A 26,390-nucleotide genomic window follows, 5' to 3' on the forward strand; every position below is an offset into this window, starting at 1 on the left:
GAGGTTTGTGTGTATAAAAACAAAAAAAAAGGGGAAGCCAGATGTGTTTCTATTATATGTGTTGTAGTAGGCAATTTCTTTGTTTGTGAAGACTTAAAAAGTACTAAAATTAGATGTTCTTGAATTTTTAGCAATAAGTTTTTGGGGTTTTGGGGTTTTTTTATTTTGCTTTCTTCTCTCCAAAATAGGCAATTTATAGACAGATGATGCTGGGATACAACAGTCGGCCCTTCTGATACATGGATTTTTTATACACAGATTCAAGCATCCATGGTTTGAAAATGTTCAGAAAAAGTATAAATCAAGGTTTATTTTCCATTTTTTATAAAGGACATAATTTTGCTATGTCATTATATTTAATGGGACTTGAGCATCCACAGATTTTGTTATCCACGGGGGATCTTGGAACCAAACCCTAGCGTATAAGAAGGGTCCACTGTATTTCATACTTGGCAGATAGAAGATCTTGAGGGGTTTCACTGTTTCAGCTCTTGTTGAGGAATGAAGAATGAATGGATAAATGAGAAGCGATGGTTTTTTCTAGTTCATTGTTGTCCTCCCCCCAATTTTGCTGACTAGTAAGTTTGTTTATTTAAAAAGTGCTTATAGTTTTGATTTACAGTAGGAAAATGGCTAGTAGATATGGAATGAACGAATATGTAAGCACTCTAGGATGGCCTCTTGGTATCACCAATTTGCCATATGTAATAGTGCTTGTATTAGAACAACGTTGTGGTGACCTGACAACTTAAAAGATATTGGCATGCTCAAATGCTGCTGTAGAGAACTCTTGGTTCATTCCTTAGTTAGGTTTCTTAAATTTATATTAGTTTTTTCCCCTCCCATGTAGCATATACTGTATATATATCTTTCATTCTTAAGTTTGAGATTGGCAAGCGTGGAAGCCCACATAGATGATTAAGCCAAGGGAAAGCATTGAATTTCCCCCTCTGATCTAAGAGGGGTTTGTAGGTAGTTTCATACTAAACTCATCATTGAAGAAAGGCTTGAAGTGTACACAACAACAACAACATCTCACTCCTTTCCCAGAACTGGGACTCAGAGTGACTCACAACATTAAAAGAACAATACAATCTAGCTATTATGCTGCACCAATTATCAATATCCAGTTTTTTGAAAAGTAAGCATGAGGTTTATACTGTGTTAATAGTGTGGCTTCCTTCCCATCTTTGATTCCTGAGGCCTGTTCACATTGCAGAATTATAGCACTGTAATTACTCTTAAACAGCCATCATTCAAATCTGTGGAGTCTGGGATTTGGAGTGTAGGGAGAGTATTTTGGATTCTCAGTTAGGAAATTAGGGCCTGACCAACTATACTGTAGGATTTTATTGATTGTTGCCATGCAATATAAGTGGAATTTAGCACTATAACTGTGTAGCTTGAATAGGCCTCTTATTATTTCTACTCAGGAGTAACAAGTAAGTTTTAATTAGCCATGGTAGCAAGCCATACTAAGCAATAACTCTGCTCCAGAAGAGCAGGGTCTTCTCTCTGGTCATACTTAAATTCAGAGACAAGTGACTCAGAAGTGCTATGTACAGTCAGCAGCCATTCCCCATCCAAGAATTCCAAGTAATAAAAAAAGAATTGGCCATGTCATGTTGTGCTTTGGATGCCCTTTTTGAAGTTTAGTGTCACAAGTACTCCTATTTCTCCTTGCCCTCCCTGAGAGTAGAACGCAGATAACGTAACTTGTCTCCTCATTGTTTTCTTTCCTTTCCCCCCCAGTTATATTCTCTGACCTCTCCAGAGAGGGATGCAGTTGGAATACTAGCCCTAGTGTGGATACAAAATGCTCCTAGCCAATGCTGCCATCACATCTTTTGCAGTTAGTCCAGAATCCAGGAGACCAAGCGCCCAAACTCAAAGGCATTCCTGCATTGGGCGTTATCCGGTGCCAGAGGGGGACTTTCCAGAGGTGGGACTTCCCCAGAGACAGCTAAAAGCCCGGGGGGGGGGGCAGGGGGGAAGAGGAAGAACAAGCACATGCCTGCAACTCCTCTTCTCCCGCCCTCATGTCTCTCCACATGCCCTCAGAAATGGCTTTGCGTACCAGAGGTTCGCCATCACGGTCTTAGAATGTATGTTTGGTCCTTCTGAAATTGGGGGGGAAGCAGCACCATCTAATGTCATTTGTACTCAATTTCTTTATCCAGTGTGACTCTCCCTCTGGTGTTGCCTCACTTAAGAAGTACAGGTTCACATGTTCCCTCCCTAGAAGATGACGATGGAATTGAGAAATAGAACTGAGTTTTATTCAGTGTACTGATAATACTTCAGATCTCTTGGTGGCTTCTTGCCAGGATTATCATATAGATGTTAAAAGCACAGGAGAGAAACAGAGCTATAACAATAGAGTTGTGGCATATCATAGGCTAATGGACATGGGACAAGATAGACTGTATTGTCTGGTTCTAATCCTCTAGGAAGAACTGAAGGTGTCAAACAGTGGGCCCTTGGTATTTGCTGGGGTTTGGTTCTAGAACCCATTGTAGATACCAAAATCCATCGAATCTCCAATCCCATTAAATCAATGACATAGTGAAATTGTGTGCCTTATATAAAATGGCAAAATCAAGACTTGTTTTTTTTTTTTTTGGAATACATGCATATTTTAAAATATTTTCAAGCTGTGGATAGTTGAATCCATGGATAAGGAAACCACAGATACAGAGAGCCATCTGTACCACTATGCCTTGTAGAGTCAGTTTAGTCATGTCCATGATACTCCTCCTCCATGAGGCAGCAAAATATTGTGGGAAGCTTTTGTAGCCCAGGAGATGAACACAACTTAGTGTTGAGAAATGCTGTGCCATTCTGCTTGGGAGATTCTGAGAGTTGGAATCCAAAATGAAACTGAACATTTCAAGGTTCTAGTGAAATGTGATGATTTAGGACAGTCCCTGGACATAAACTGAAAGTTTACTCTTCTGTTAACAAATGCTGACTGTATTTAGACAGTGTGCTAAATTTAGATGCACATGGAGAATCCATATCTACTTTAACTCCTTGAGAAGAACAGCACGTAACGTCAGTACCTTTTGCTGAGTAGGTTACTTGGATTTAAATCAGATTAATTGTGCTGAGAGAACTTGATGAATTGGGTCAAGAAGTAGCAGCATGTATAAATGCTGTCTTGTTCTCTGGCTTCTGGTTTTATTTCCACCTAATGAGTTCATGAAGTACTTATTTTCTATGTGAATTTTTTTCTAAATGTCTCAATAAAATAAGTTTTAAAGTAAAATACTTTTGTTGAAGTAGTTGGAATTTTCTTCTCAAAAAAGTAGGAATTGATATCTGTTTCTTTCTGGATATATGGTAACCTTAGTCATCTGTACTCACTGCCTACAGAAAGAGACAAGACTTGGTAGGTTTCTCAGAGCAGTAGCACAGGGGTTTGGTTAAACTTGATATTTAACTTGATTGATCTCTCTCTTGATGAAATGCTTTTGCAGTCACAGAGACAAGGGAGTATCATCAGAGATGTTTATGCTAAGACTGTTAATGTTTTGTGCCCAGAAGGGATCATGAAAACAACACTTCTTAAAATAGAAATGCTTCTTTTCTATAGAAATTGTTCAGTTGAAATTAGCTGTTTGTACAGAAGTTGTTCAATAGAAATCCTTTATTTTAAACTTGAGTTTTAGGGGAAAATATTTTGAAAATAGCAAAAAGGTGTTGAATTTCAGCAAGAGGGATGGGTAAGTGCTGACAGTAAGAATAAATGTTGCTCAGACTCATGAGAGAAAGCTATGTAAGAATATAAATCATTGAAATTCTGCTCCCTCAGATGCGTTAGCTTTCTTTAGGCTATTTTGCCTCTCTGGTTTTTGACTAGAACCTTCCAGAAACATGCATTAAAAACAGCCTTGAAAGTTATGGTGTATTGTGCTATATCTTTTAAATAGGTGTCTAACGTTCTGCCTTCCTGGAGGTTGCTCTTTATTGTTGTGGTTTAAGACTGCTTTTTCCTGATTGGAGAAGTGTTTTGCTAAAAGTGTTAGCTTTTTGGCTTTTCTTGCCTGAGAGAAGAGACCCTCAGTTCTCACAGTCTCTCTGCTTCCCTAAATGGGGAAAATGTAGTGTCATACTTTTGAGAGATGCCAGTGATTTCTTTTCTAGCATTAAATGCAAGTGCCATAGCACCCATTAATTTCCCTGATCAAAGTAAAATGCACTTAATGCCAGAGGGGAAGCTAAGAGCAACTTTCAAAAAGAGTAGCATCTTATTTTGCCAGTCTGGGAAAATGGAGTGCTTTGTGAATCATCTCTCTCCCATAATACTTTAGTCAGAGAAAGTGATCAGTGCAGGTGGCTATCTAAGGTCTGAAAAAGCAGTAGGAACATCACAGATAGACAGCTCTTAAAGTACAGTATTGATTCATTTCCTTAGTTAACAAAAGGTAGGGTTCACTATGGCAGGTGTATACGTGGTTCCTATGTCTATCCTCTGGCCATGAAAGGGCTGAAGGTCAAAAGGAAGAATTTACCCAACACAAGCACACATCCCTTGGTAATACTGTCTCTAGTGTCTTCTTGATTTTGTACTTCCAAATAATTTTGGGGATTAAATAATTCTCAGTGTACTGAAAATTCATGAGTACTTTTATGTTTTGATGGGACTACTGAAGGTGAATGGACCTTTGCCTGGCAAACGGGTAAAATATGACTGTATTCTTTCAACCCATATGTCCTACTGATAAATACCAAGAGCTTTTTTTAATATTGCCTTTGAGCCTGTGAGGAAAGGACTTCTCTGAATAAATGGGCATTTCATGATTTCTTATCACCTGCGTTTTTTAAAATTATAACAGGTGAATTATTACTGTTATTTATTAATATAATTAATAACAATTTGTATACATGCCCTTCTTCAGTATCGGGCCTCGGGTGGCTCAAGGAATGTTAAAACCAGGACAAATTATATTGACAGCTACCAAATTTTGGAAAACAACGTCCATGTGTTTTTGGTGACATTGTCTGTGCATGAATACTCCAAGAAAAAACCAAAATGACCACAGTGTGAAATAACTGTGGGAGGTTTCATGGCTAGCGAGGGTATTTTAAAGTATTTTCTATGAATGCTGCACTAAAAAAAGATGACAGCTGAGTCTGGGTATTGAAGAATCTGGTGAATGAGCAGGGATGTTAGAAAGAAAAAGGGCTCACTGAATCTTTGCAAGAAAATGAGTAGGCTTGGTGGAGTCCTGAGATTATTTGTTACAGGGAAGGGAAAGTTGTTAATTAAAAAATGATCACATACTGTACTTGCTGTAGTACCTGTTTTGAAATGGACCAAAACCTCAGTACTGACCATGTACCTTTGACATACACAATATTGCATGGTGCTTTGTTGTGTGAAAGCAGCATTCAGTTGCCTGTTTGTAACAAAATCCTCCCTATTCAGTTTTATCTGTATCAGCATTCTGCACATAATTGAACATTGTTTGGTACTGATGGATTGCTGAAACTATGGTAGAGGCTAATGCAATAATTGGCAGAGTTGTGGCAGCACAGAATCAGTCTTAGAAAACTATTAAGCAGTTAAGGATTACTGTATTTGCCCTTAGTGTTCATGCATTTTAAGGAAAATTTTGACACATGTTATTTAGCTTCCTCAGGATTAGGGGTGTTAGTTGGCTGTAGAAAAAGTGTTCTGACACTCTATAAAAACTAACCAATTTATTGTAATTGGTCTTTGGTGGACTTCTTGCATCTGATGAAGACAGCAAGGAATCAGTGCAGGTCTACTTAATTTAATAAGTTGCAGTTGCAGAGGCCAGACTGAACTTTGACTGCCCCTTCCTGTTTCTGGGTGCTCTTCCAAACCATTGGTCCTGACCTATATTTAGGCCTGAAATGCAGTTATGTCAGATGCTTTTTTTGGTCTGTTTTGCCACTGATATCAGAATACTGCCAACCCCCCCCACCCCCACCCCCTGGGTAAGTGAGTGGTAATAGGCTTATAAACATTATCCCAGCAAGAGCATGAAGGCTTGAGGTGAGAGGCCTATGACAAGTAGCCTACAATTTTGAAATAGTGATCCTGATTGGGTGTAAGTGAATTATTTCTAGATCTCTGACCAGCATAAATGAGGCTCTATTAATTCCAGCATGTGGCTGATGGCTACAGTTTTCATGTCCCTAGACAATGTCTGACTTAATCAGAATGATGTAAATAGAGCTGCCCATCCAGAACATTCATTCTTACAGTACTGATGTATCCATGCCTATAATAAAGTTGATGTGGGTTCAGGATTTAGTTTTACCTCCAGTTCGTGTTGCCTTTAGCCTATTAAGGAGAAAATTGTAAGATATGTCAGCAGTGGGTACATGTCTTCCTGAAACTTTGGGAACTATTTGTTGGTTGAATGAGTCTTTAAGCAAAAAAATATGCCATAGATTTTTTTTGTTGGCTTGGGCAAAATGATGGAATGTCATATGGAGTTCATCTTAAGGAAACGTCGGTACTTTGGAGTGGATCTGCTGAGTACGTTTTGTTTTTTATGTGGCCATCATGTTGAAGAAAACAGTTTTCATATTAAGTGTGATGTGCAAATAAGCCTGTGTTGCCTTGTCTTAATTAATGCCTCAAATGAATCTATGGTGCGTTACAGACCGCTGAGAAGCGGCGGTCTGCCGCCGCCACCGGTTGCAGCATCCGGGAACCGCAGCAGCCAAACGGCGCGGTTCCCAGACGCTGCCAAGAAGGAGCGTGAAAATCGCGCTCCTTCTTGCGGCCTGGAAGAGACACCATGAGGTGCTAGTTGCGCACTCGCGGCGTCACTTCTGCCGCTCGACGTGCAGACGCACAGCGTCCGCTACTTCAAAATGGCAGCGGCCGTGTGGAACGGGCGCCGCCATTTGTTACGGACTCTGTCCATAATAGGAGTAGGGGTGTCTAGAAGAAACGCCCCTTTTTCAAACTGGGACGTCCTGAGGACATCCGAAATGGCGGTCTGTAACCTGCCTTTGACATTTATAGTTAGCAGTCTCTTGGTGTCTCTACCTCCCTCTGATCTGCAAAAGCGTTGTTATGTGCCTTCAAGTTATTTTTGACTTACAGTGACCCTAAGGCAAACTATCATAGGGTTTTCTTGGCCGGTTTCTTCATAGGGGGTTTGCCATTGCGATCCTCTGAGGCTGAGGGGGTGTGACTTGCCCAATGTCACCCAGTGGATGTTTATGCTTGAGTGGAAAATCTAACCCTGATCTCCAGAGTTGTAGTTCAACACTCAAATTACTATGCCATGCTGGCTCTCTGGAAAAGCATAGAACCAGTCATAAAACTCATTATAGAACCCTTCCCCAACCTTACGCTCTCCAGTTAGATTCCAGTTTCAATGATTCGTAGCTGAGTAGGGAAGGGCACCTGGTTGGGTAAAGTGGCAGTAGTTAAAACAACACTTCTCTCCACCACCACCATCACAATTTCTGCCAACCCAATGCCAGTTGAAATAAAGTACAGTCATCCCTCCATATGTGTGGACTTGGAGAATGCGGTCTCACTCTTCGCAGGAGAGATGAGCTGCTGCTATCTTTAAAATGGGCACCATGCCATTATTCTGTATGAAACATGCATAAGTGCAAATCGCCATTTTCGTGGGAGGGGGGGTCTGGAACGGATCTCCCGCGAGTTGGGAGGGGCAACTGTATTTCAGGTTTTGGAGAGTCTCTGGGACAAGGGTAGGAATCATGTGGCCCTCCAGATGTTGTTGAAGTGCAGCTCACAGCAGCCCTAGAGAGCATGTAGTTCACAACCTTGTGGTTTGTGAGTGAATGGCTCCATGCTTCAGGGGAAAGATGCTGCTGCCTCTCAACACATCATTACAGTTACATAATATGAACAGGCTTGTATCATGTGAGTCTTTATTCCAGGTGCACCTATCATCAAAGGATACACAACTGGCAACTATGGGCAGGGAATTTTTGTTGTGTCGTGGCAATCCTGGAATATTTTAATGGAAGCATCCATTTGCCTGTTCTCTTATTAACAACAAACCTGAACGTTTTAATTTTGAAGCATTTACCGACAACAATGGCATTGTTTGACCTCAGAATCTTTTGTTCGTTATTTTAATTAAATTGGCTGACTGCTTTGTTTATATTTTTTTCATAAAGGGTTCAGTTTTGTTTTTGTATAAGCTGCTTCACTAGTGGAAAGCTGACGTTTTGGCTTTGGTTGCATAAATGTTACTGATAATTCCTTCTTAGCTTGGTGGTAACTATTTTATTATATCCCAGGCAGACCATATTGTATGTTTCTACTAATTTGCAGCTTTCACTAAGATGTAACTGTTGATATAATTTGCTTGTTCATCTTCAAAGAGACCAATGATGGAAGGCTAGAGAAGATGGCAATGTTATGGTCAAGGTTGAATATCCTATTGTGTACTAGGGATTAATTTAGACATTTTCATTTTTATTTACCCTGTGTTTTGCTCATGGAGCATTCATAACAGTTTCTATAAGAAAGATAACACAACAGCTAAAGAAGATTTTAAAACAGAAGCAGCAATCAAATAAAATATTGGTGTAAAACAGCAGCAGAGATACCATATGAAAACCTGTTTTGAATGGCTGAGCTTTTTGAGCCATTTTATCATTGTTCAAGCTTATGAAGTGCACAAGATACTAGAAAATCAGTGTGCACAGTGGACTAGAATCTTTACAAATGTGCACAAAACCTTTAATTAACAGCAAAAATATGTATGTTAAAAAGCACATGAAAGTCAATTTAAAGTTTTGATCTTGCTATTTTTAGTGGTTAGTCTGTGATCATGACTAGCTGATGACTTTGTTTAGAGAGCAAAGAAAGGGAAGCCCTTGGCTATCCAGGTGCTTTTCCTTTCTCCTGTATCTGATCTTACTTCTTTGATTTATGTAAAGCACTCAAACATGTGGGACCAGTGGGATTCTTTCTGCACTTTTAATGGTGCTCTAGTAGCTCTTCTGGAGGGTATAAAAAGCATAAACTGAGCCTGTGGCTTTCAACATAACAATCACAATAGAATACAGGATATCACAATCTTTTATGGTTGCTGTAAATCAAACCCTTCTCGGCTCTAGTTCTTGAGATACTGTAGTCTGCATGAGTTCAGTAGGTTTTGAAATTGAAAGCAGCACTAGAAGGATAAACTATCTGCTGCCCTTATGTTAAATTTTTAAACCAAAAATACTTGCTTTGTTCAGAATGTGGCACAGGCCCAAGACTTGTTGTTCAAATCGTATCCTCTGTAATCTGTGCTCTTATCTCAAGTTGAGGTAAGAAGAGTATTTTTGGAGTGGTTTTAAGAAATGGTAAATGGTAAATAGATCAAATGTATGGTGGAGAGGGGTAGTTTGTGCTTGGGAAAACAAAGCGTACTGTTGAGCTTAGATGGGTGGGAGGAGGCAGCAATCTTCCTCATAGCCCAAACACACCCTGTTTGTCGGCAGTGCTCTCTACTGATAATTCAACCAATTGTTTGCTGCCCACATTGAGGATTGTCTTGCCAAAATACTCCGTGGGTCAAATATATGCTGTAAGATGATGAGTCATTATATTTTCCTCCTTAGTGGGATGTCCAGTGTAGGATGCATCTAGTCTTGACCCCTCACAGAATTGGTGTTTATAGTATACATCAGCTGTCTTCTAGTGCCAAGTCTGTTAATAGTTGCTATATCCTGAGAAGGTTAGCATTCAGTTAAGCATTGGCTCTCAGCTGGTGATACATGGGCTTTCATAACAGTGACCAAATTTTCATAACTTGTGCAAGAAATAATAAATAATAGCTATATCTTTTGGGATGAAAAGCATAGAGAAACTGCTGCACAGCTGCTAGTGAAACCAGTAAAGCACTCTTACTTTATTCCTGTATTGAGTGCCTGAAGCATTGTAGACTGCTTTTTGACTTTGGAAAAAAATAGAAAATACAAAACTAGAGCTTTGATAATGACAAAAATAGCAGCCTGGATTCCAACCAAACCTAAAAAGAGAACATCTCACAAATAGCTAGAATAGTATTGACTGATTTCTAGGTATTTGTGTTCTGCTTTTCAGGAAGACATTTTGAAACAATTACCATAGCAAGCATTAAAAAAACTAGTTGTTAATATGTTTTTGCCTGTGAAACATGCATTTTTACAATTCAGAAAATTATTTTCTCTTTAAAAATATAATCAATAATGAAAGCAAAACAGGAAAGATGGGCTTTTGACAAAGGGAGAGAAACATGTAGGGTATCTTCTATACGTCCAACACACTGGTAAATTCTCAGGAAGATAACAACAACAACAACAATTTATTTATACCCCGCAATTACAGTCTGATTAATGCTTCTACATTCCCTCCTTCCATAGTGATAAAAACACCTAGCCTGTATTGTTATTTGACTCAAAACTTTGAACTAATTTGTTAAAGATTAACTGTAAACCCTGATTTATTAAAAAATGAACAATGATTTAAATTTTTGTTCTTTTAATTGCCAGTGATGTTACTTTTGTAAAACTGTTAACATTTCTGATTGCTTGAATAATACTAGCTATTTTTAGTGATGTACAAGTGGTGTTATCTTTCTTTATGTTTGCTTTTATTATTACTGCTGGAGAACACCAATTTCTTTACTTGAAACAAGCTTTTCAAAATACCTTTTGTTGTCACATACATTTGTGGAAGATCAGTCTGGTGAGAACACTTAGAAAAGCACTCATTTATTATTCTCAGCCATGTTGAGTTTTTGTTTTTACGTTTTCTTGATTCATAGAATTATAGATTTGGAGGACCCCATAAGGGGCATCTAGTTCAACCCCCTGTCATGCAGGAATACACAGTCAAAGTACTCCTGATAAGATGGCCATCTAACCTCTGTTTAAAACCTTAAAAGAAGGAGATTCTACCAAACTCTGAGGCAGTGTATTCCACTGTTGAACAGCTCTTAATAGTTTTATTGTGCGTTGTATCTTTTGTTTGATTAATATATTTTTTTCCTTTAGGATCTTTGCCTCTAGATCAATATATAAATAGATAACATCACATTATCCAAACATAACTCTTTATGACTGTGCTTTGAAATCATTGCAACCATTTTGAATCCAGAGATGGGAGAAAGATGGAGCATAAATTAAAATAAATAAATAAAGATGCCAAAAAAATACCATCCTTGAATACTCATGTGTATAGTAAAGTTTGCAACCAAACAAACAGATAAATAAAAGCAGTGGAAGATTTCCACCAAAGCCCAGTGAGGACTGAACCAGTGGTGAGAAGACAAGGGAAAGTTGTGGGGAGAAATGGAGGAGGAATAAAATCAACGAAGAGGCTGTAGCTGGTAGATTGGAAACCAAAAAGAGCATTCTGTATTGCAACATTTTGTTGCTGGTCCCATTTGTTACAGGTACATACCATGTTTTTTTTGAGGGTTGCATACACCTTACATCTCACTTAATTTTCCTAATCCTCTTGTGAAGTAGGTCAGGCTGAGCCATGGTGACTGTCCCATTAACACCTGGGGCACTTGGGTAAACCTTAAGGCACAGCCATGTTTCCCTGAACTTTTTTTTTGTTCTGAGCAGAGACGTACAGACTGGAAATCTGGAATGCTGCCAGCCCTGAGCTTGGTCCAATTTGTATCTGTTTCACATTTCAAATGAACAAAAGGGAACTGGCACAATTTCCTCATCCATATATTTAGCTTGCAGAGAGCTGAGTGTATGTTGAGCAATACAGATTGCTGTTTGTTTCCTTTGTAGCTTGTCCGTTAACTTTAGAAAATTGTTATTCTATCAGGTCTTTGATTACACAGTGTCTCTTCCTTCTGCCTGACTTCCTTGCTTTTTTCTCCTCTTGAATTTGTTATGCTAAGTCAAGTATTGCTGGCACAATGTCTTGCATAGGAATCTTTTACAGTAAGCCAGATGATCAGTCCCATCTTTTCCATTTTAACTTTGGAGAGCCATTTGGCATCTTCAGGTTTTTGCTCCAGAGTCTTAGGAAGAAAGACGTTATATCTAGCCAAGCAACAAAAGGTCCTTGAATTGAAGATTTCATGGTTCAACCCTGAATTTTTTGTGTGTGCATGGTCTGTTTTTTTTGTGCACTATATGCCAAACTGTGATACCTGCTCAAACTCCAGTTGTGTGTCTGAGACATCCAGGAAAGCTAACCTCTGCTACTTTAATACATTGTGCAAAGCTGCATGCAGTTGGTTAAGAGGAGATTCAAAACAATGAATGTGTGGCATTGAACTACCTGCCTCCTTGCCACCTCTGACTTGGGAGATTTCCTCAGACATTGCCTGTTGATGCTGAGGACACAAAACAAAAAAAACAAACAAAACACAGATGGGAGGAAATGATTCCCCCCTTCTTGTCCTGATCTCTTTGTTTGAGATAGCCTTTGTTGTACAGAATGTAGGTTTCCCAAGAAAAATGCAATTGTCGTTCTAGTGTGTTCATTCAGAGACTTTTCTTTTCTGCACTAGTTTCTGTTTATTTGTATTTATAGGGTCTTTTTTAAAATAAAGAACTGATATTTTCAGGATCTGTGTTTGCCCACAATACATATAGTCCTGGACAGAAGTGATAGCTCCACTTAATCTCCATTTGCATTTGAGTTATATGAAATGAGTGTCAATAATACCAGAGCAGAATACAGAAATTCCCAGCTTTTTCACCTTGGGTTAGTTAATTTTTATACAGTGCCTATCTGTTCAGAGGCTGAGCAGAATGTAGGTGAACATCTATAATAATTTCGGTGCTTTTATGTTGAGATATTTATGTATGTTGGAATTATCACTTTCTTGAGAATTGCTAGAAACTCAGGAAAGTGGGAGAGATTGTTTAATCTCTCTAGCAGAGCAAACACAGAGGAATATGAGTGAGCAGGAAAACTAGGACCACTATATCTCCCAGTCCCACGTGTCCCTAATAAAACACAGTCACTTGGTTAAAGTGAATAATAAAACAAGTTTACTTACAAAAATATGTAGTATGAAGTAACACACAGGTCTAGCTTCATGTTGCAGAAAAAATAAGGTAGGAAAAAGTAGGTTACGTACATCTTAGAAAAGTTTCTTCTCAGCATGCAAGGAAGGCATCTTCTCCTGAGCAAGGAGAGGGCAAGAGAGAGAGATGATGGTGACTCCTTATCTCAGGAACAACAGGCAAGGTGTACTCATGGGTAAACAGGAAATGGAGAAGGGGTTGTGAGTAAACAATAAACTACCATAGACATGCATTACTAGAAGGTCTCAGCATGCAAAGTTGCTATATCCCAACAATTATAAATTTGTATAACATGAAAGATTCTTGTATCATCAGGACTGGAATTTTGCCACAATTCTATTGTGCTACATTGCTACTCTTTTGAGTTCTTTCTTAAGTAACATTGGTATCCAAGGTGATATCCACTGCAAAGTGTGAGAGCTAGAAATGGTCGAAATCTGTATTAGCAGGACCCCTTGCTGTTCCAGAAATTCTGACTCACTAAAAGGGCTTGTGTGCAGATCTTTAAAGCCAGGCCCCAAATATTTGGCCCTGATGGGTCCACAGGACCAGACATGTTGGCCAAAATGCCCTGGGAGATAACGTGCATTGATGCCACAGATAATTCTAGTGTTTGATCTGGCTCTAGGAGCTGTTACTTTTTGCTTCCATTGTTGTTTTCCATAGAGCTTGCCGACTCTGTCTTGCTTTGAGAGCGAAACAGAGCGTGAGAATGGGGATAGTGAAGGAGCTCTGGAGAAGAGTCAAGTCCAGCCGTCCTTCACCACCCTTTGTATCAAATTAGTATTCTTTGATGACAGAAACTACTTTGTGGATACTCTTTTCTCCTGATGAGCAGATAGGCCTGAAGTGAACTCTGTTCATCTGGTGTGTCATTGGTTGTGTACTAAATGTGCATTTTTGATTTAAATACCATATTTCTATCAGTCTGACATTCATATGTGTTAAAGACTCTCAGTTGAGAAACATATCAATGTTCAGGGGTTCAATTGCTCTGTTCCATTAAATAAACAACCTGATTGTTGGAAACTGCCCTTGATTTTATAGGCACTTGGCATGCATGTCCAAGAGTTCATTGGTTTGACAGAAGCCTCTCATGCTGCCTAGGCGTGACTGATAAATCACTACTTTTCAAGGAAGCTTTTTTCTTCTTCAGAAAATATACATTTGTTACCTGTAACGTAATGAAAACTCAGATTGGAGTCAAAACCAGAATTCAAATTCCTTAAGTTGATTTTTGACAAGTACAGTACAGTACAGAATCATTTTCAGAGGGCTTTAAGCTTTAGATGGAATTCTGTGCTGACTAGAAAGATGATTTGTCTGCTGAGAGATGCAAGCTGGATTTCATAGCAAGGGATGCCTTTATGTGTTTTTGAAAATGCCACTGTGTGAGTTGATGTCACTTTTATTTTCTCTTGATATTTTACCAGATAAGAGGAGCAGAACCAAAGTTTCTTTTCTTTTTAGTCATGAAGATACATGAGCAGACCACATGGTTTCTGGTTACGTTTCATGAATTGAATTCCTTTTCTGGTTAAGTTTGATGAATTGAATTCCTTTTCATAGCATGCAGTGTAGCTGCAGTGTAGCCTAATTGAGTTAATTAGAAACCAGATAATTTCCCACCCTGGTATCTGTCTGCATGTTGGATTTATATGGGAAACAGGGTCTGTAACATATGGACAATTGTTATTGTCATCACCATCATCATTTATACCATGCCTTCTCCCCAAAATTGGGACCCAAGGTGGATTACAATTTAAAACAAGTACAATATAGCTAAAACATACAAAAGTCCACATTAAAATTGATTTAAACTATTCACAATATTAGAAAAAGCTAAAACGTACACCTAGACAGAGGTACAGATGTTTCTGGACTGTTGCTTTCCTCCATCTTGTCAAGCTTGTATCGTTTTTAATTCAGTTTGGTTGTGTGAAACTCAAAGTAATAAGAATATGCCCCACTAATGAAGAAATCAAAGCATGTGGAATGGAGATAGGGTTCTCTGATTTTCATGATTTATGGCTTGATTTTGTTTTCCAGGGCTGGAGGTGATCCATCATGGCAGGGGATGCCATCATGGTGATGCGAGGCCTGGCAAAGCTCAGTAAGGCAGTCCTAGAGACACAAGCAGGACAGCTCCGGCAAGTAGTTCTTGGCGGTGATGCAGTAACAATAGTAAGGAGCTTCCAGGCTGCTGCTGAAGATCAGTTCAGTACTGCCATGGGGAAAATGCAGGTAAGAACATGTAACATGGTAGTTGGATCCATGTATGTTCTAGGATGTTCATTGTTATGTTTAAATATATGCAGAAACTTTTGCATTCTGAGTTAACATGAAATTCAAATAATACCAACAAGCAAGCTATTTATGCCTGCCTTAGGTACTTTGTTTTATTTATATGCTGAATGTAACCCTCACATTTAGCAACATAAAGGCGCTCTTAGGAGCTGATGTAATATTCTAATGAAAATACAACAATGATATAATTGGGTGGGAAAGGTTCAGCATTTGGCCTGTTACCCCATGGTCTTTTCAGCCAAGTTTCAAACTCATGGTATCAGATAAGGTTTTTGCAACAGCAATATGTTCTTTCTCCAGCATTCTGTTAGGTGGGAGGGAAGAGAGAAATACAGTAGAGAAAGGGAGGAGAATGAAATGAGGTGACACAGAGAAAAATAGAATGGCAAAGAGAGATAGAATCATAGAATAATAGAGTTGGAAGAGACTGCAAGGGCCATCCAGTCCAACCCCCTGCCATGCATATAGTGGCTCAGCTGTTTTGGTTCTTATGCCCTTTAACTGCTGGCTGCAGCCATGCCACCACTGGCATATGGTGCATTTTAGATCACATGAGCGGAATATGGCTCTTGGCAGGAAAAAAAGGTTGCCTATCCCGCTTGAAATAATTCACACCAACAGTGCCCATAAATTTTTATGAATGTAACGATGACCTAATTTTACTCCTCAAAGTTTTGTAAAGGGCTTCCAAGAGACTTAGCTAGAAAGACTTCCCTAGGGAAGAAATTCAGTGCGTTTTGAGCCCCAAAGGCATCCTTTACAGGAATGTGGTCACTCTCTGTAGAGACCTTAATTATGTTTTCCCCAAAAGTCTGCAGGGGAACCTTTTGTACAAAATGGATTACATAACTTTCTATGTTACTATCTTGGGGATTCTGTTTTTAGCCAACTTTTTAGTCAAATTTTAGAACAAATTTTTGATTTTGAATGTGTTCACAGTATACGAGATGAAAGTTTGACAGACTTTAGGTTTATGGGATTAACTCAGAGGTCCATGTGGATCAAATGAGGTCTTCCACCTGGAGATAATTGCTTCTAATGGGAAGTTGATATTACTCCAGTGAAATAACTTCATCCAAAGTTAGAGAGCATCTTTTCCCCAAGGCTAGCTCCTTGTCTGTTAATTGCAATGCCCTAGATTAATGTGGTCAAAAACATCAAAGTTTGCAGACATGTAAAAATCTTTTTTTAATAAAAGTAAATAAAACTTTTATTTATATCCTCTTTTTGTGAAAACAATCACAAATTTTCAAAGGATCCACATAGAGAATACCTGTGCCTTTTAATTAAAGAACTAGTTTGGTAGCCTTGAGTTATAGTTTCATGAAACTCAGTGTGCAGGCTAGTAGATATGGGACAGAGCATTCCATCTCTTTTCTTCTGTCCACTTGGAAACCAGCCACATTGCCAGAAGAGAGAAACTCTGTCCTCTGTTGCCAGTGTAGAAATGCGAGAGGATGTAGCAAGAAGAACAAAATTCTCTTTCACTTGTTTGTCAGCAGCCCAGGCTGCTAGGAACCTGTATGGTTCTTGCTATGACCTTGCATAATTTTGCCTATGTTTTAGGGGCCTTTGGCGTAGATCTCTTTGCAAAGTTGAAAATTAGCATATTTCACCCCTAGGTAAGAATGAAAGGCAAGTTTATGAATGGAGAAAAAACTTCACATTCAACAACATCCAGATTCCATATTTTGAGGACTTGATGTTCCGAAAACAGATTTTCCAGAATGCAAATTATTGTTTTTTCATTGGATTGAAGTAAAACCGGTGCTAGCCCTTCCTGTTATGGAAGCAGCTCCACTGTAACTAAACATCAGGGAGGAGCAAGGAATGAGCACCTTGTGGCTGATTTTACTGTACTGCCAAAGAGGTAAACAATGGAAACACTTCTGCTCCAACATTAATAAAAATTAATGTAGAAAGGTTTACAAGTTCCAGACGTTGGCAGGCGAAACAATAGCCAAGGATAATTTACTGGAAAACTCTTCCTCTCCACTACCTCCTGTAGAAAACATACAGTAGAGATATTTGAACAGACATCATCTTGTGGAAAATGCAGCCACCCCTCTTCTCTGAGGAATTGCTAAACTAAAACAAGGTGCAATGAATCCAGATGTTGAAGGCCATTTCACACATTTACTTAACAGCAAGCCTGGTTTTGTATCAGATGGTTTGAACAAAACATTATATCCATTATGCATAACTGTTAATATGCATTTAGCAATACAACTAAATGCATATTAACAGTTATGCATAATGGATATCATGTTCTGCAACTAACAGCCAGAGAGGGCAGGAGGAGGGTTAGAATTAGGTTGTGTAGGGAGGAAGGGAAAAATTACCCTCACATGGCCATAATCCTGCAGGGGTGGGGGGATCCACAGCAGAAATTTCAATTTTTTTAAAAAACTATGCTTTATGCGATTGAATCTTATTTGATGTTTGAATCAAATGTTTATTTTTATTGTTATTTTTGATGTATGTTTTCATTTATGGTTTTAGAATGCCCTTTAGGATGTCCTTTCAGAAAGGGTTGTTTTTTTTTGGCATCTTAATAAATGTAGCCACTTCTGAGACCTGTTCTTTTTCCTTTAGGACAGTAGCATTAAGGTGGGAGGACAGTAGCATTAAGGTGGGGTCAGATAGCTAAAGGTAAGAGTTGGAACTGAAGGATGCAGTGATACTTCACTTTGTTTGACTTCAGGAAACAAAATGTCTTTCAGAAGCACTATATAGTCAGCTTGCTTGTGCATCTCTTTGTTAGAATCTACCCTTTTTTGTTTTCAGGAAGGGTGAGAACAGTTTACATTGCCTATAATTTAGGAGAAAAACATTTTGTGTTTTATTTGCAGGAACTGGGCAAACAACAGGAAAATTTGAATGATATTGGTGAGGACTTGGGAAAAGACTACAACTTCTCAGAATCAGAATTGGGTTATGCTTCAAAGGACTTCCCTCCTTCACAAGACCAACCTCCTGTTGATGGTGATGCCAAGGGCCCGTCTTCTTCTTACGTTGCTAGAGAACCTTTTCGAAATATTGGTGGGAGTGGAGACTCGAGTTTGAATCCCATTCCTGCTAAAGTGAATGCAAAGCTCTTTGGAGGCTTTAGGGACTGTGGGAATCTTTCTGCTTCCTATGGGCAAAGCCGGGCTTTTCATCAAGACCATTCCTCCGTTGGTGGACTAACAGCTGAAGATATTGACAAGGCCCGGCAAGCTAAAGCGGATCCACAGCACAAACCACACAAACAGATGGTATGTAAGCTGGTGAACAAAATCAGGATCATGGGATTTTCTTTGCTTTAGTACAGTTGAGACCCTTGATGGTCTCCAGATATTGTCGGAATGCTACTCATTTCATCCCTCATCATTGGCTATGCTGGCAGGAGTTGCTGTCCTACAATAGTTAACAGGTGACAGGCTGCCTGCCTCTGTTTTATTGGGCCTGTCTAATTTTTCCAGCTTCTAGTCCAATCCTTGTACTGTGTGATTTGTTTCTGTCTGGATAGTAGTGGGGATAATACAACATTTCTCTTTGTTTCCAATTATCCTAATCTTTGCGGCATGTCCACAGCTCGGCTTGTAGCAAGTGAAATGTGCTGAGAAAGGCAAGTGTCATTTGTTTTAAGCCACTCCAGGATTACTACAACAAACCTAGGCTGTGCAGCTCATGCATCTGCAGTAGTAGTATTTGATATAGCACTTTGGGTTTTAAAATAATTCAAACCCCAGCAACCATTTCCATTTTATGGATGGGGGACATAGCAGTTGCCCAAGACAAAGATGCTTACCTTTTACTTTCCTCAGCCAGATGTCAAGTAGGTGCAAGCCTTGGATTCTGGTATGCTATTTCAGCTAATTGTTAAACAGAGTTGTATGTTAATCAATCTGTATTTCATATGTTTGATTGTGTTATCTCCCTGATCCCACCTAGTCTGTCTCCAGTACTATGGAATTCTGGAATTTGTAGTTTGGTGAGATACTTAGCCTTCTCTGTCTGATGCTACAACAATCTACAAATCCCAGGATTCCATAGCATTGAGCCATGGCAGTTAGAGCAATGTCAAACTGCATTAATTCAGTAGTGTGGCAGCAGCTGAAAGCTGATATAAACAAAGACGAGGGTTTGATGGTAGGCCACAGGCAACTTCTGAGCGCCTTTTTACTGTGCAATCTAGTTCACAAACAGAATTTGGAATGGAAACCACTGAGGTTGTGATTCTTCTTGATACATGACTAACCTATAAAAATATGTAGAGAGACAAGAGAACAGAAAGAGGAAAGCATGGATGGGGAGACTAGCTATATATGGGATATGCCTGGCTGAAGGCCCTGTGAAATACTAGCAAAATGTCCTTGACTTTTTGGCTGGCCAGTTGAAGGGTAAACTGCAGAACTGAACAGTGAAGACATTAAGTCATATTGTTTACTTTCGACTCAGAGACACTCATTTTTGGGTGAAAAACATCCTTGGCACTACTGTTGCAAATAATGTGCACAGTTGACTTATTTCCAGTGAGCATCAAAGCACAAGCAAACTGGACCTTTTTACTGAGCTTTATTTTTATGGCAGTACAAACCAACATCTTTTTGGTGACTGGAAAGAGATGGGAAAAATTCATTATACAATAGTCATAAATCACATGTACATGTTGTGTTATTATCATTAAGGAAGATAATAGATGGAAGCTACATTGCATATTTCAGTTTGTTCATTTCCAGTTTGTCTGATAGTAGATGCAAAGTTATTCTATCAATGCAGTGGGCCAGGTCCTAAATGAAATGACTTGTTAAATATAAAAATGAGTGTTTTACAGAGGAATTAATCTCCAACTAGGTATACAATGTATTGATTCTGTTTAGGGATACCAAGCAGCAGGGTGGTGCAGGCCAAGCAGGAATCTCTTCTTCGGGAAATATTGTCTCAGTCACAAAGGGAGGACTCCTGCTTGGGAACAAATATCAAGACACAGACAGTGTGTCCCATTGTGGGGAAAAGACGGGATATAAATCCTTTAAATAAATAAATAAATAAATATGAACAAAATGATTCGAAAATGAAGAATCTTGGAATCATGCAATGCAGAGGGGCTGAACTCTAGTGTAGTTAAAAGGTTCAGTTAAACAGCACAAATTGTTTGTGTGTAACAGGTTTGGGCTTTCTCAAGATGAGAATTAAATAATAGAAGAAAAGAATTCAACCTAGGATATGAGTTATGAGGTTTCTGTTTTGTTTTAATTTAAGCTGGCACATTAAGTTTTAAAAAGGCACAAAAGGCTTTACATTTCCTATAATTTAGGAGAAAAACATTTTGTATTTTATTTGCAGGAACTGGACAAACAACAGGATAACTGGGCAAACAACAAGAGGTGCAAGCAGATTCTGGGAACTGAGGTCCAAAACCCACTACAGAAATAATCCACTTTGAGACTGCTTTAACTGCCCTGATTCAGTGCTAGGGAATCTTGGGAATTATAGTTTATTGTGGCACCAGAGCGCCCTGACAGAAAAGACTAAATGTCTCACATTGAGCCAGGACATTTAAAGTGGTATCAAACTGGATTATTTCTGCGGTGTGTTTTGGACCTGAACGTAGTGGCTACTGTGAGCTACACTATGCTGTGTTTCAGCCTGCTGGTATCTTGAGGTAAAGATGGTACCAGATCCTGATCTTGGAAGCTAAGCAAGGTCAGCCCTGTTTAGTACTTGGAGACTAGATTTCAGAGGAAGGAACTTGCAAAACCAACGCTTAGTATTCCTTGCCTAATTCATGGAATAAGTCACCGTAAGTCAACAGTTACTTTGAGACAGGACCATATTTCTGAGAAGACTTTAGATTGGGCAAATTAAAGGTTGCCCCTGTGGATTGCTTGGTTGGAATAATAGCTTGGACTTCAGGGAATGCAGTTTTATTTATTGGAAATTATTTGCATGAGGACAATTTTAACTAATTTTGAAGAAATTCATGTCATGGAGCTTTAATACTTTGCTTGAAATTCCTGACAGCATCCATTTGTTTTTGGCTACCTTTAGTCTCTTGCTCACATAGCCTTCTTGAGAAGGGAAAAGCCATAATTAGATACATTAACTATACTATTATACTGTCAACAAAATCCATGTATAAAATTTTCATGATGGAGCTGCTCCAGTAACACCATGTGTCTGTGGGAAGGTTTATATTTCTGATGCAGTGACTACAGTTTTGTTTAAATAAAATTTGTGAAAAAAGTATTGCTTGTTGAGGAAATAAAAGCATGCTGTCATTTTCTTGAGTATAATAACTGGAAAATCCATTTTAAGTCATCTTATATTGCAGAGATTGGGTACTTGGCATATTTTGTTAGCAAAACAGTAATCCATATTAATAAAACATTTTCTTCTAAATCCCTGCAGCTCAGTGAACGTGCCCGAGAGCGGAAGGTGCCAGTTACACGAATTGGGAGGCTTGCTAACTTTGGAGGTGAGTCTCTTTAAATTGTATGGGCAAATAATAGTACAAAATTAAGGTATTTTTGAAATTCAGCTACAAAAGGTGTAATGGATTTACCCTTCTGGTGGTTGCACCACATTCTTTAGTTGATGTGCAAAGAATCACAAGGTTTCTGGATGAAACCGAATGCCCAAATTGATGTGGCCAAGTCATTTTTCTTCTCCTTTGGATTGTGGTTTTGAATAAGTTTGAATTCAGTTTTGAATAAGTTTGAATTCAGTTTTGAATAAGTTTGAGTATGTTTTGGTAGGGGAGTTCACTGACACATTGGTGGTGATTGCATGCAGCTACATATATACAGATCACTGATTTATGATTGTGTAGGCATTGGTATGAGAAGAGGGCTAGAGCAGTACATCCAGGACTCCATGGTGGAACCAAGCAGCTAGGGAAGGATGCTAAAGATAATATATCTCCTACCTCTATCTTACAAGGTTAGCATAACAGTTTTAATGGCTATGTCTCAGTCCTTCTCAAGAATTATTAGAGGAAGACATTGCTGTAGATAAACTACTAGGCTGTTAATTAAGAGGATGCTACCTGCTTTATTTATTGTATTTTTTTACAGTGTCAGAGAAGGGTTGGAGTGCTTCCTGGAGAACTCCTGTACAGTAATTAGGTCCCTTGTATAAAATAAAAAGGTTCTGTAATTGTGGACTGCAGTTAGAGGCAGTTGGAGAGGCCAGCTTGAATTTTGGGCTGCCCATCAATGTGGAGGCTGCTGCTGCTGCCGCCGCCGCCGCCGCCACCACACTTCCTGTGTCCTATTGTCCACCAGCCTCTAGTACCACTTGCCTCCCACCCCCCCACTGCCTCAGTCAAAGGCCACAGTTTACACTCTGTGAGTGTAAATGTAATGTTGGCTGTGTTCCTGCTGGCAGTAGATCATGCAATCAACTCTTCTGGCAGCAGGACAGGACAGAACAGATTCACTAGATCCAAAGCCTGTCTACTCCCCCACCAGCTCCTAGAAATGGCTGGCTGGCTGATGTAAACCAACAGAGCATTAGAAAGAGTGGGTGATATATCTGTTTTGTCCTTTCCCCTATACCTGAGATTACTATCTTAGTTACTTCAGTTGCTTTCCTCTTATTCATCTGGACCTTATTAAGCAGACATGTCTGGACATTATAACAGCCTTGGGGAAATACTTGTCTCTCTTTAACCCTTGACGACATTCAGCACCTTCTAGCTTACTAGGATAGCTCAAAGAAGACACAATTAACTTTTGGTGCTCTTGATGTTTTGATCTTCAAATCCTAGAATCCCCAGCTACTATGGTCAGTGGTAAGGGACTTTGAGAGTTGTAGTCCAGAACATACGGAGAGTCAAAGGTTCCCCACTGTTGTTTTACAGGAGGATTATTTGAGCAAGGTCACCTATGCATTTATGATTTTCAGAAGGAGAGAAAGTTCTGTCAAATGTGGGTACCCCCCCCCCCCCCCATCTCTAAAGCAGCATGACGAGAATCTGAACACTGTGAAGTTCTCTTCTTATGTTGTTCTTTGAGCTCCCTGTCTTTCTTGGAATTATTATCATCTTGGACTGTGATGGAATGAAGGAATGTCATTGCCTCTTTGCTCTTTTTGGTATTATATGTGGAGAGCAGCATGCAGATTACTTAAGAGTTGCCTCTGCTGTGTTGTGACCCATTTATAACTTAAGATGGCTCCTGTCCTTAATATTTATTTCTCTTAGATGAGAACAAAATATTCCTTCTGAATATTTCTGTTTGTATAGCAAAGTGGTTAGCAACTTAGTTTCCAGTAGGCAAGTTATCACAGGATGGTGGTGTGTACACTATCCTTTGAAGTATAGATAAAGATAAAGAACAAAGTGAACATTTTCCTGAGGTGAAAGGATACACAAATATCAATGCCATTTCTTCAACCCTAAAAAAGATCTGTCTGAAACACTTTAATCAGTATTATTTAGGACTTATTGCTCCTAGAACATAGGAAACAAGAGCAGTCAGTGAGAAATTGTAGATGCCAGTTCAGTTGCTGAAGGCGATTGATTGATTGATTGATTGATTGATTGATTGGAGGTGCGGAGGAACCAGGAATGAACATTGGTATTAATGAACTTTAGATCTTGGTTCTTGCACTGATCACAAATCCCCAGATTTGCTGTGTGTTTTGAATAGCACTCCAATACAATAATGCTTAGTGTATGTCTGCCTCCACCATTGTTTTGTACTTGACTCTTGAAGAGGGGCTTCAGGATTCTAATAAAAGACAAAGTAGAACGCACAAGTCTGAAGTTAATTCCTCTATGAGTTGGAGTCCATTTTGTCAGGTGCCTCAGCTGTGGAAGACCTGCCCAAGTTCTTGAATATGTTTTTTTGTAGTTGAGGAATATAAAGCCTTACCCTAGACTTTGGATCAGGAATGGTGAATATGTAGCTCTCCAGGTGTTTCTGGCTACCATCAGTCTTCATTATTTGCCAAACTCATAGATCTCATGGGAGTTGCACTTTCTGAAGGATCATATGTTCCCCATCCTCTTTTAGATGCTTTAGAATTGGCCCACAGAGCTTTTTCTCCTTTGAACTGTGATGGGTCTTCGGTGTTGTCAAAAAAACATTAAAAATAATACTAATGGAAGGAAGTGTGGGAAAAAAATTTCAGAATCAGTGCCACTGAGCCAGAGATGATTCTAATTTCTGGATTCACATATTCACAATCTAGAAAATCTTAAGTATACAGAAAGTCTGGTGTATTTATTGATCATTCTCAAAGCTACTGATGTGAACTGAAATATAATCCCACTCCTTTTTGTGTTCTGACTTAATGCCTTTACTGAAATCACTGAGACATTCCTCAGTTGCAAGACCAGATTAAGAATTTTAATGAATTTAATGGTCTTTGGTTGTATTTTATTATTCAAGAAAGTGTTCAAGGTTGTATGGGTGGCAAGGGCTTGTATTGGAACACTGTGGGGGAAAGTGTCTCATATGGCTCATAGTTGTGCTTACAGAACAGAGAAATTCATGGTTTCACATCTCAAACTTCATGCCAGAGTGTCTTCACAGCCCTGTAGCAACACCCTTCCCATCATCATTTCCTTCACACTTAAAATTATAAATAGGAAAATTCCACTGCTTTGTTTGAGTCAAGATAAGGTCTATTCCATCTCCCTGCATCTTGCTGCCTTCCAGAAATGTTGGCTTGCAATTCCCATCATTCTGGTTTGGGATGATGAAAATGATGGACCAATGCATTGTGAGTCCATTGAATAAGTTAGTTATCACTGTACAACAATATACTTTGAAAAGAGTTTGGAGCTGTTCTGAAATGGTCCAGGAATGTAAAGGAGAGAGAAGATCAAAGTATGATGCTAAACAGACCAGGCTGATGTACTGACTTGAAGAAAACTATCTTGGCTAATAATAATAATAATAATAATAATAATAATAATTTATTTATAGCCCGCCCAATCACAAGGAATCCAGGCGGGTTACAACAGTAAAAATAAAGATAATAAAATAAAATACAATAAATAATTGGGATGGGTATGCTGTAATGTAGTTCAGTCTTGGCACAAAGACATATAAGCACATTCAAGGTTTGAACCTTTTTGTGTTTGAACTAATTTTCTCTTTCCTCTACTGAACAGTAGAGACTGTATCAGAGAAACAACAACACTTAAAATAGCCCCTTTTTAACACTGGAGGGACTTGTTTAGCTGCAGGGTGGAGAACATTTATTGATAGATTGCATTTTTATGTCCCCTTTCTCCTGTTAAGGCATCAATTTTCTGCTGATTAATTATGTGTAAATCAATTTATAATCCCTAATCCCATAAAATTTGACTGGTTGATCTTGTGCTAATTGTTCACATTTACCATCAGCAAAGAAATGGCTGCTGTCATGACAGAAGTGACATAAACTAATGCCTCTATGTAAAAAGCAAAGACAAACAAACACAGCAGGAAACCAAGAATTAGTTAAAAAGTTAGGACTTGCAGTGTGATCACTGGTCCCTACTTGAGTAAAAATCGGACAGGCAAAAAAAAACCTGGCAGGTTTCAACACACCTGAAGGGCAACGTTTTGCTGCTGTTCAATTAACAGTACCTTCAAAATGCTTTACAATTGAATACCTCTTCCAAAGGCAAAACTTGAAGGAGAATGTCCTTATCAAAATAAATTGATATGTAAACAGTTCTGAAACATTAAAGCAAACAATTCCCGCCTGAGTTAATCTTTAAAAAGCCAGTGATTGTAAGTTGTTGGTAGCATGTAACTCTTTTAACAGTTAGCTGTTTTGGTCTTTGTGGGAGCAATCTATATGTTTGTTAAGGTGGAGCTGTGCAGTGCAAGGGAGAGTACATATTGTGCACACCCTAATCTTATCGAGGACGGGTCACTGGGAAAGACAGGCTGATGTTGTGAAAGATGGATAAGTAGGAAAGAAGGCTGCTATCTTTGGTATTTTCTTAACTCATCTAAATTACTGCCTTAATTTAAAAATATATCTTCTGCTGTTATTAGTTGTCATATAGTCAGGAAACGTACAGGTATGAATAAAGACTTATTATGTAATCAGTAAAAATGCAGACACAATAAAAATTTTTCTAA

At 38.9% G+C, this 26,390-nt stretch overlaps 1 protein-coding gene across 1 annotated transcript in view; it reads left to right on the top strand.

Moving 5' to 3' along the window:
- Nucleotides 1-26,390, top strand: part of COQ8A (coenzyme Q8A) — a 90,758-nt gene that overhangs the window by 12,276 nt on the left and 52,092 nt on the right. Inside the window, 3 exon segments of the mRNA XM_042468420.1 lie at nt 15,058-15,252; nt 18,168-18,572; nt 21,712-21,778. Of these exon segments, the coding sequence (XP_042324354.1) occupies nt 15,076-15,252; nt 18,168-18,572; nt 21,712-21,778 (649 nt within the window). The 5' untranslated portion in view covers nt 15,058-15,075.

Source organism: Sceloporus undulatus, chromosome 1 (genome assembly GCF_019175285.1).
Source record: "Sceloporus undulatus isolate JIND9_A2432 ecotype Alabama chromosome 1, SceUnd_v1.1, whole genome shotgun sequence".
In the NCBI taxonomy this organism is placed as follows: Eukaryota; Metazoa; Chordata; class Lepidosauria; order Squamata; family Phrynosomatidae; genus Sceloporus; species Sceloporus undulatus.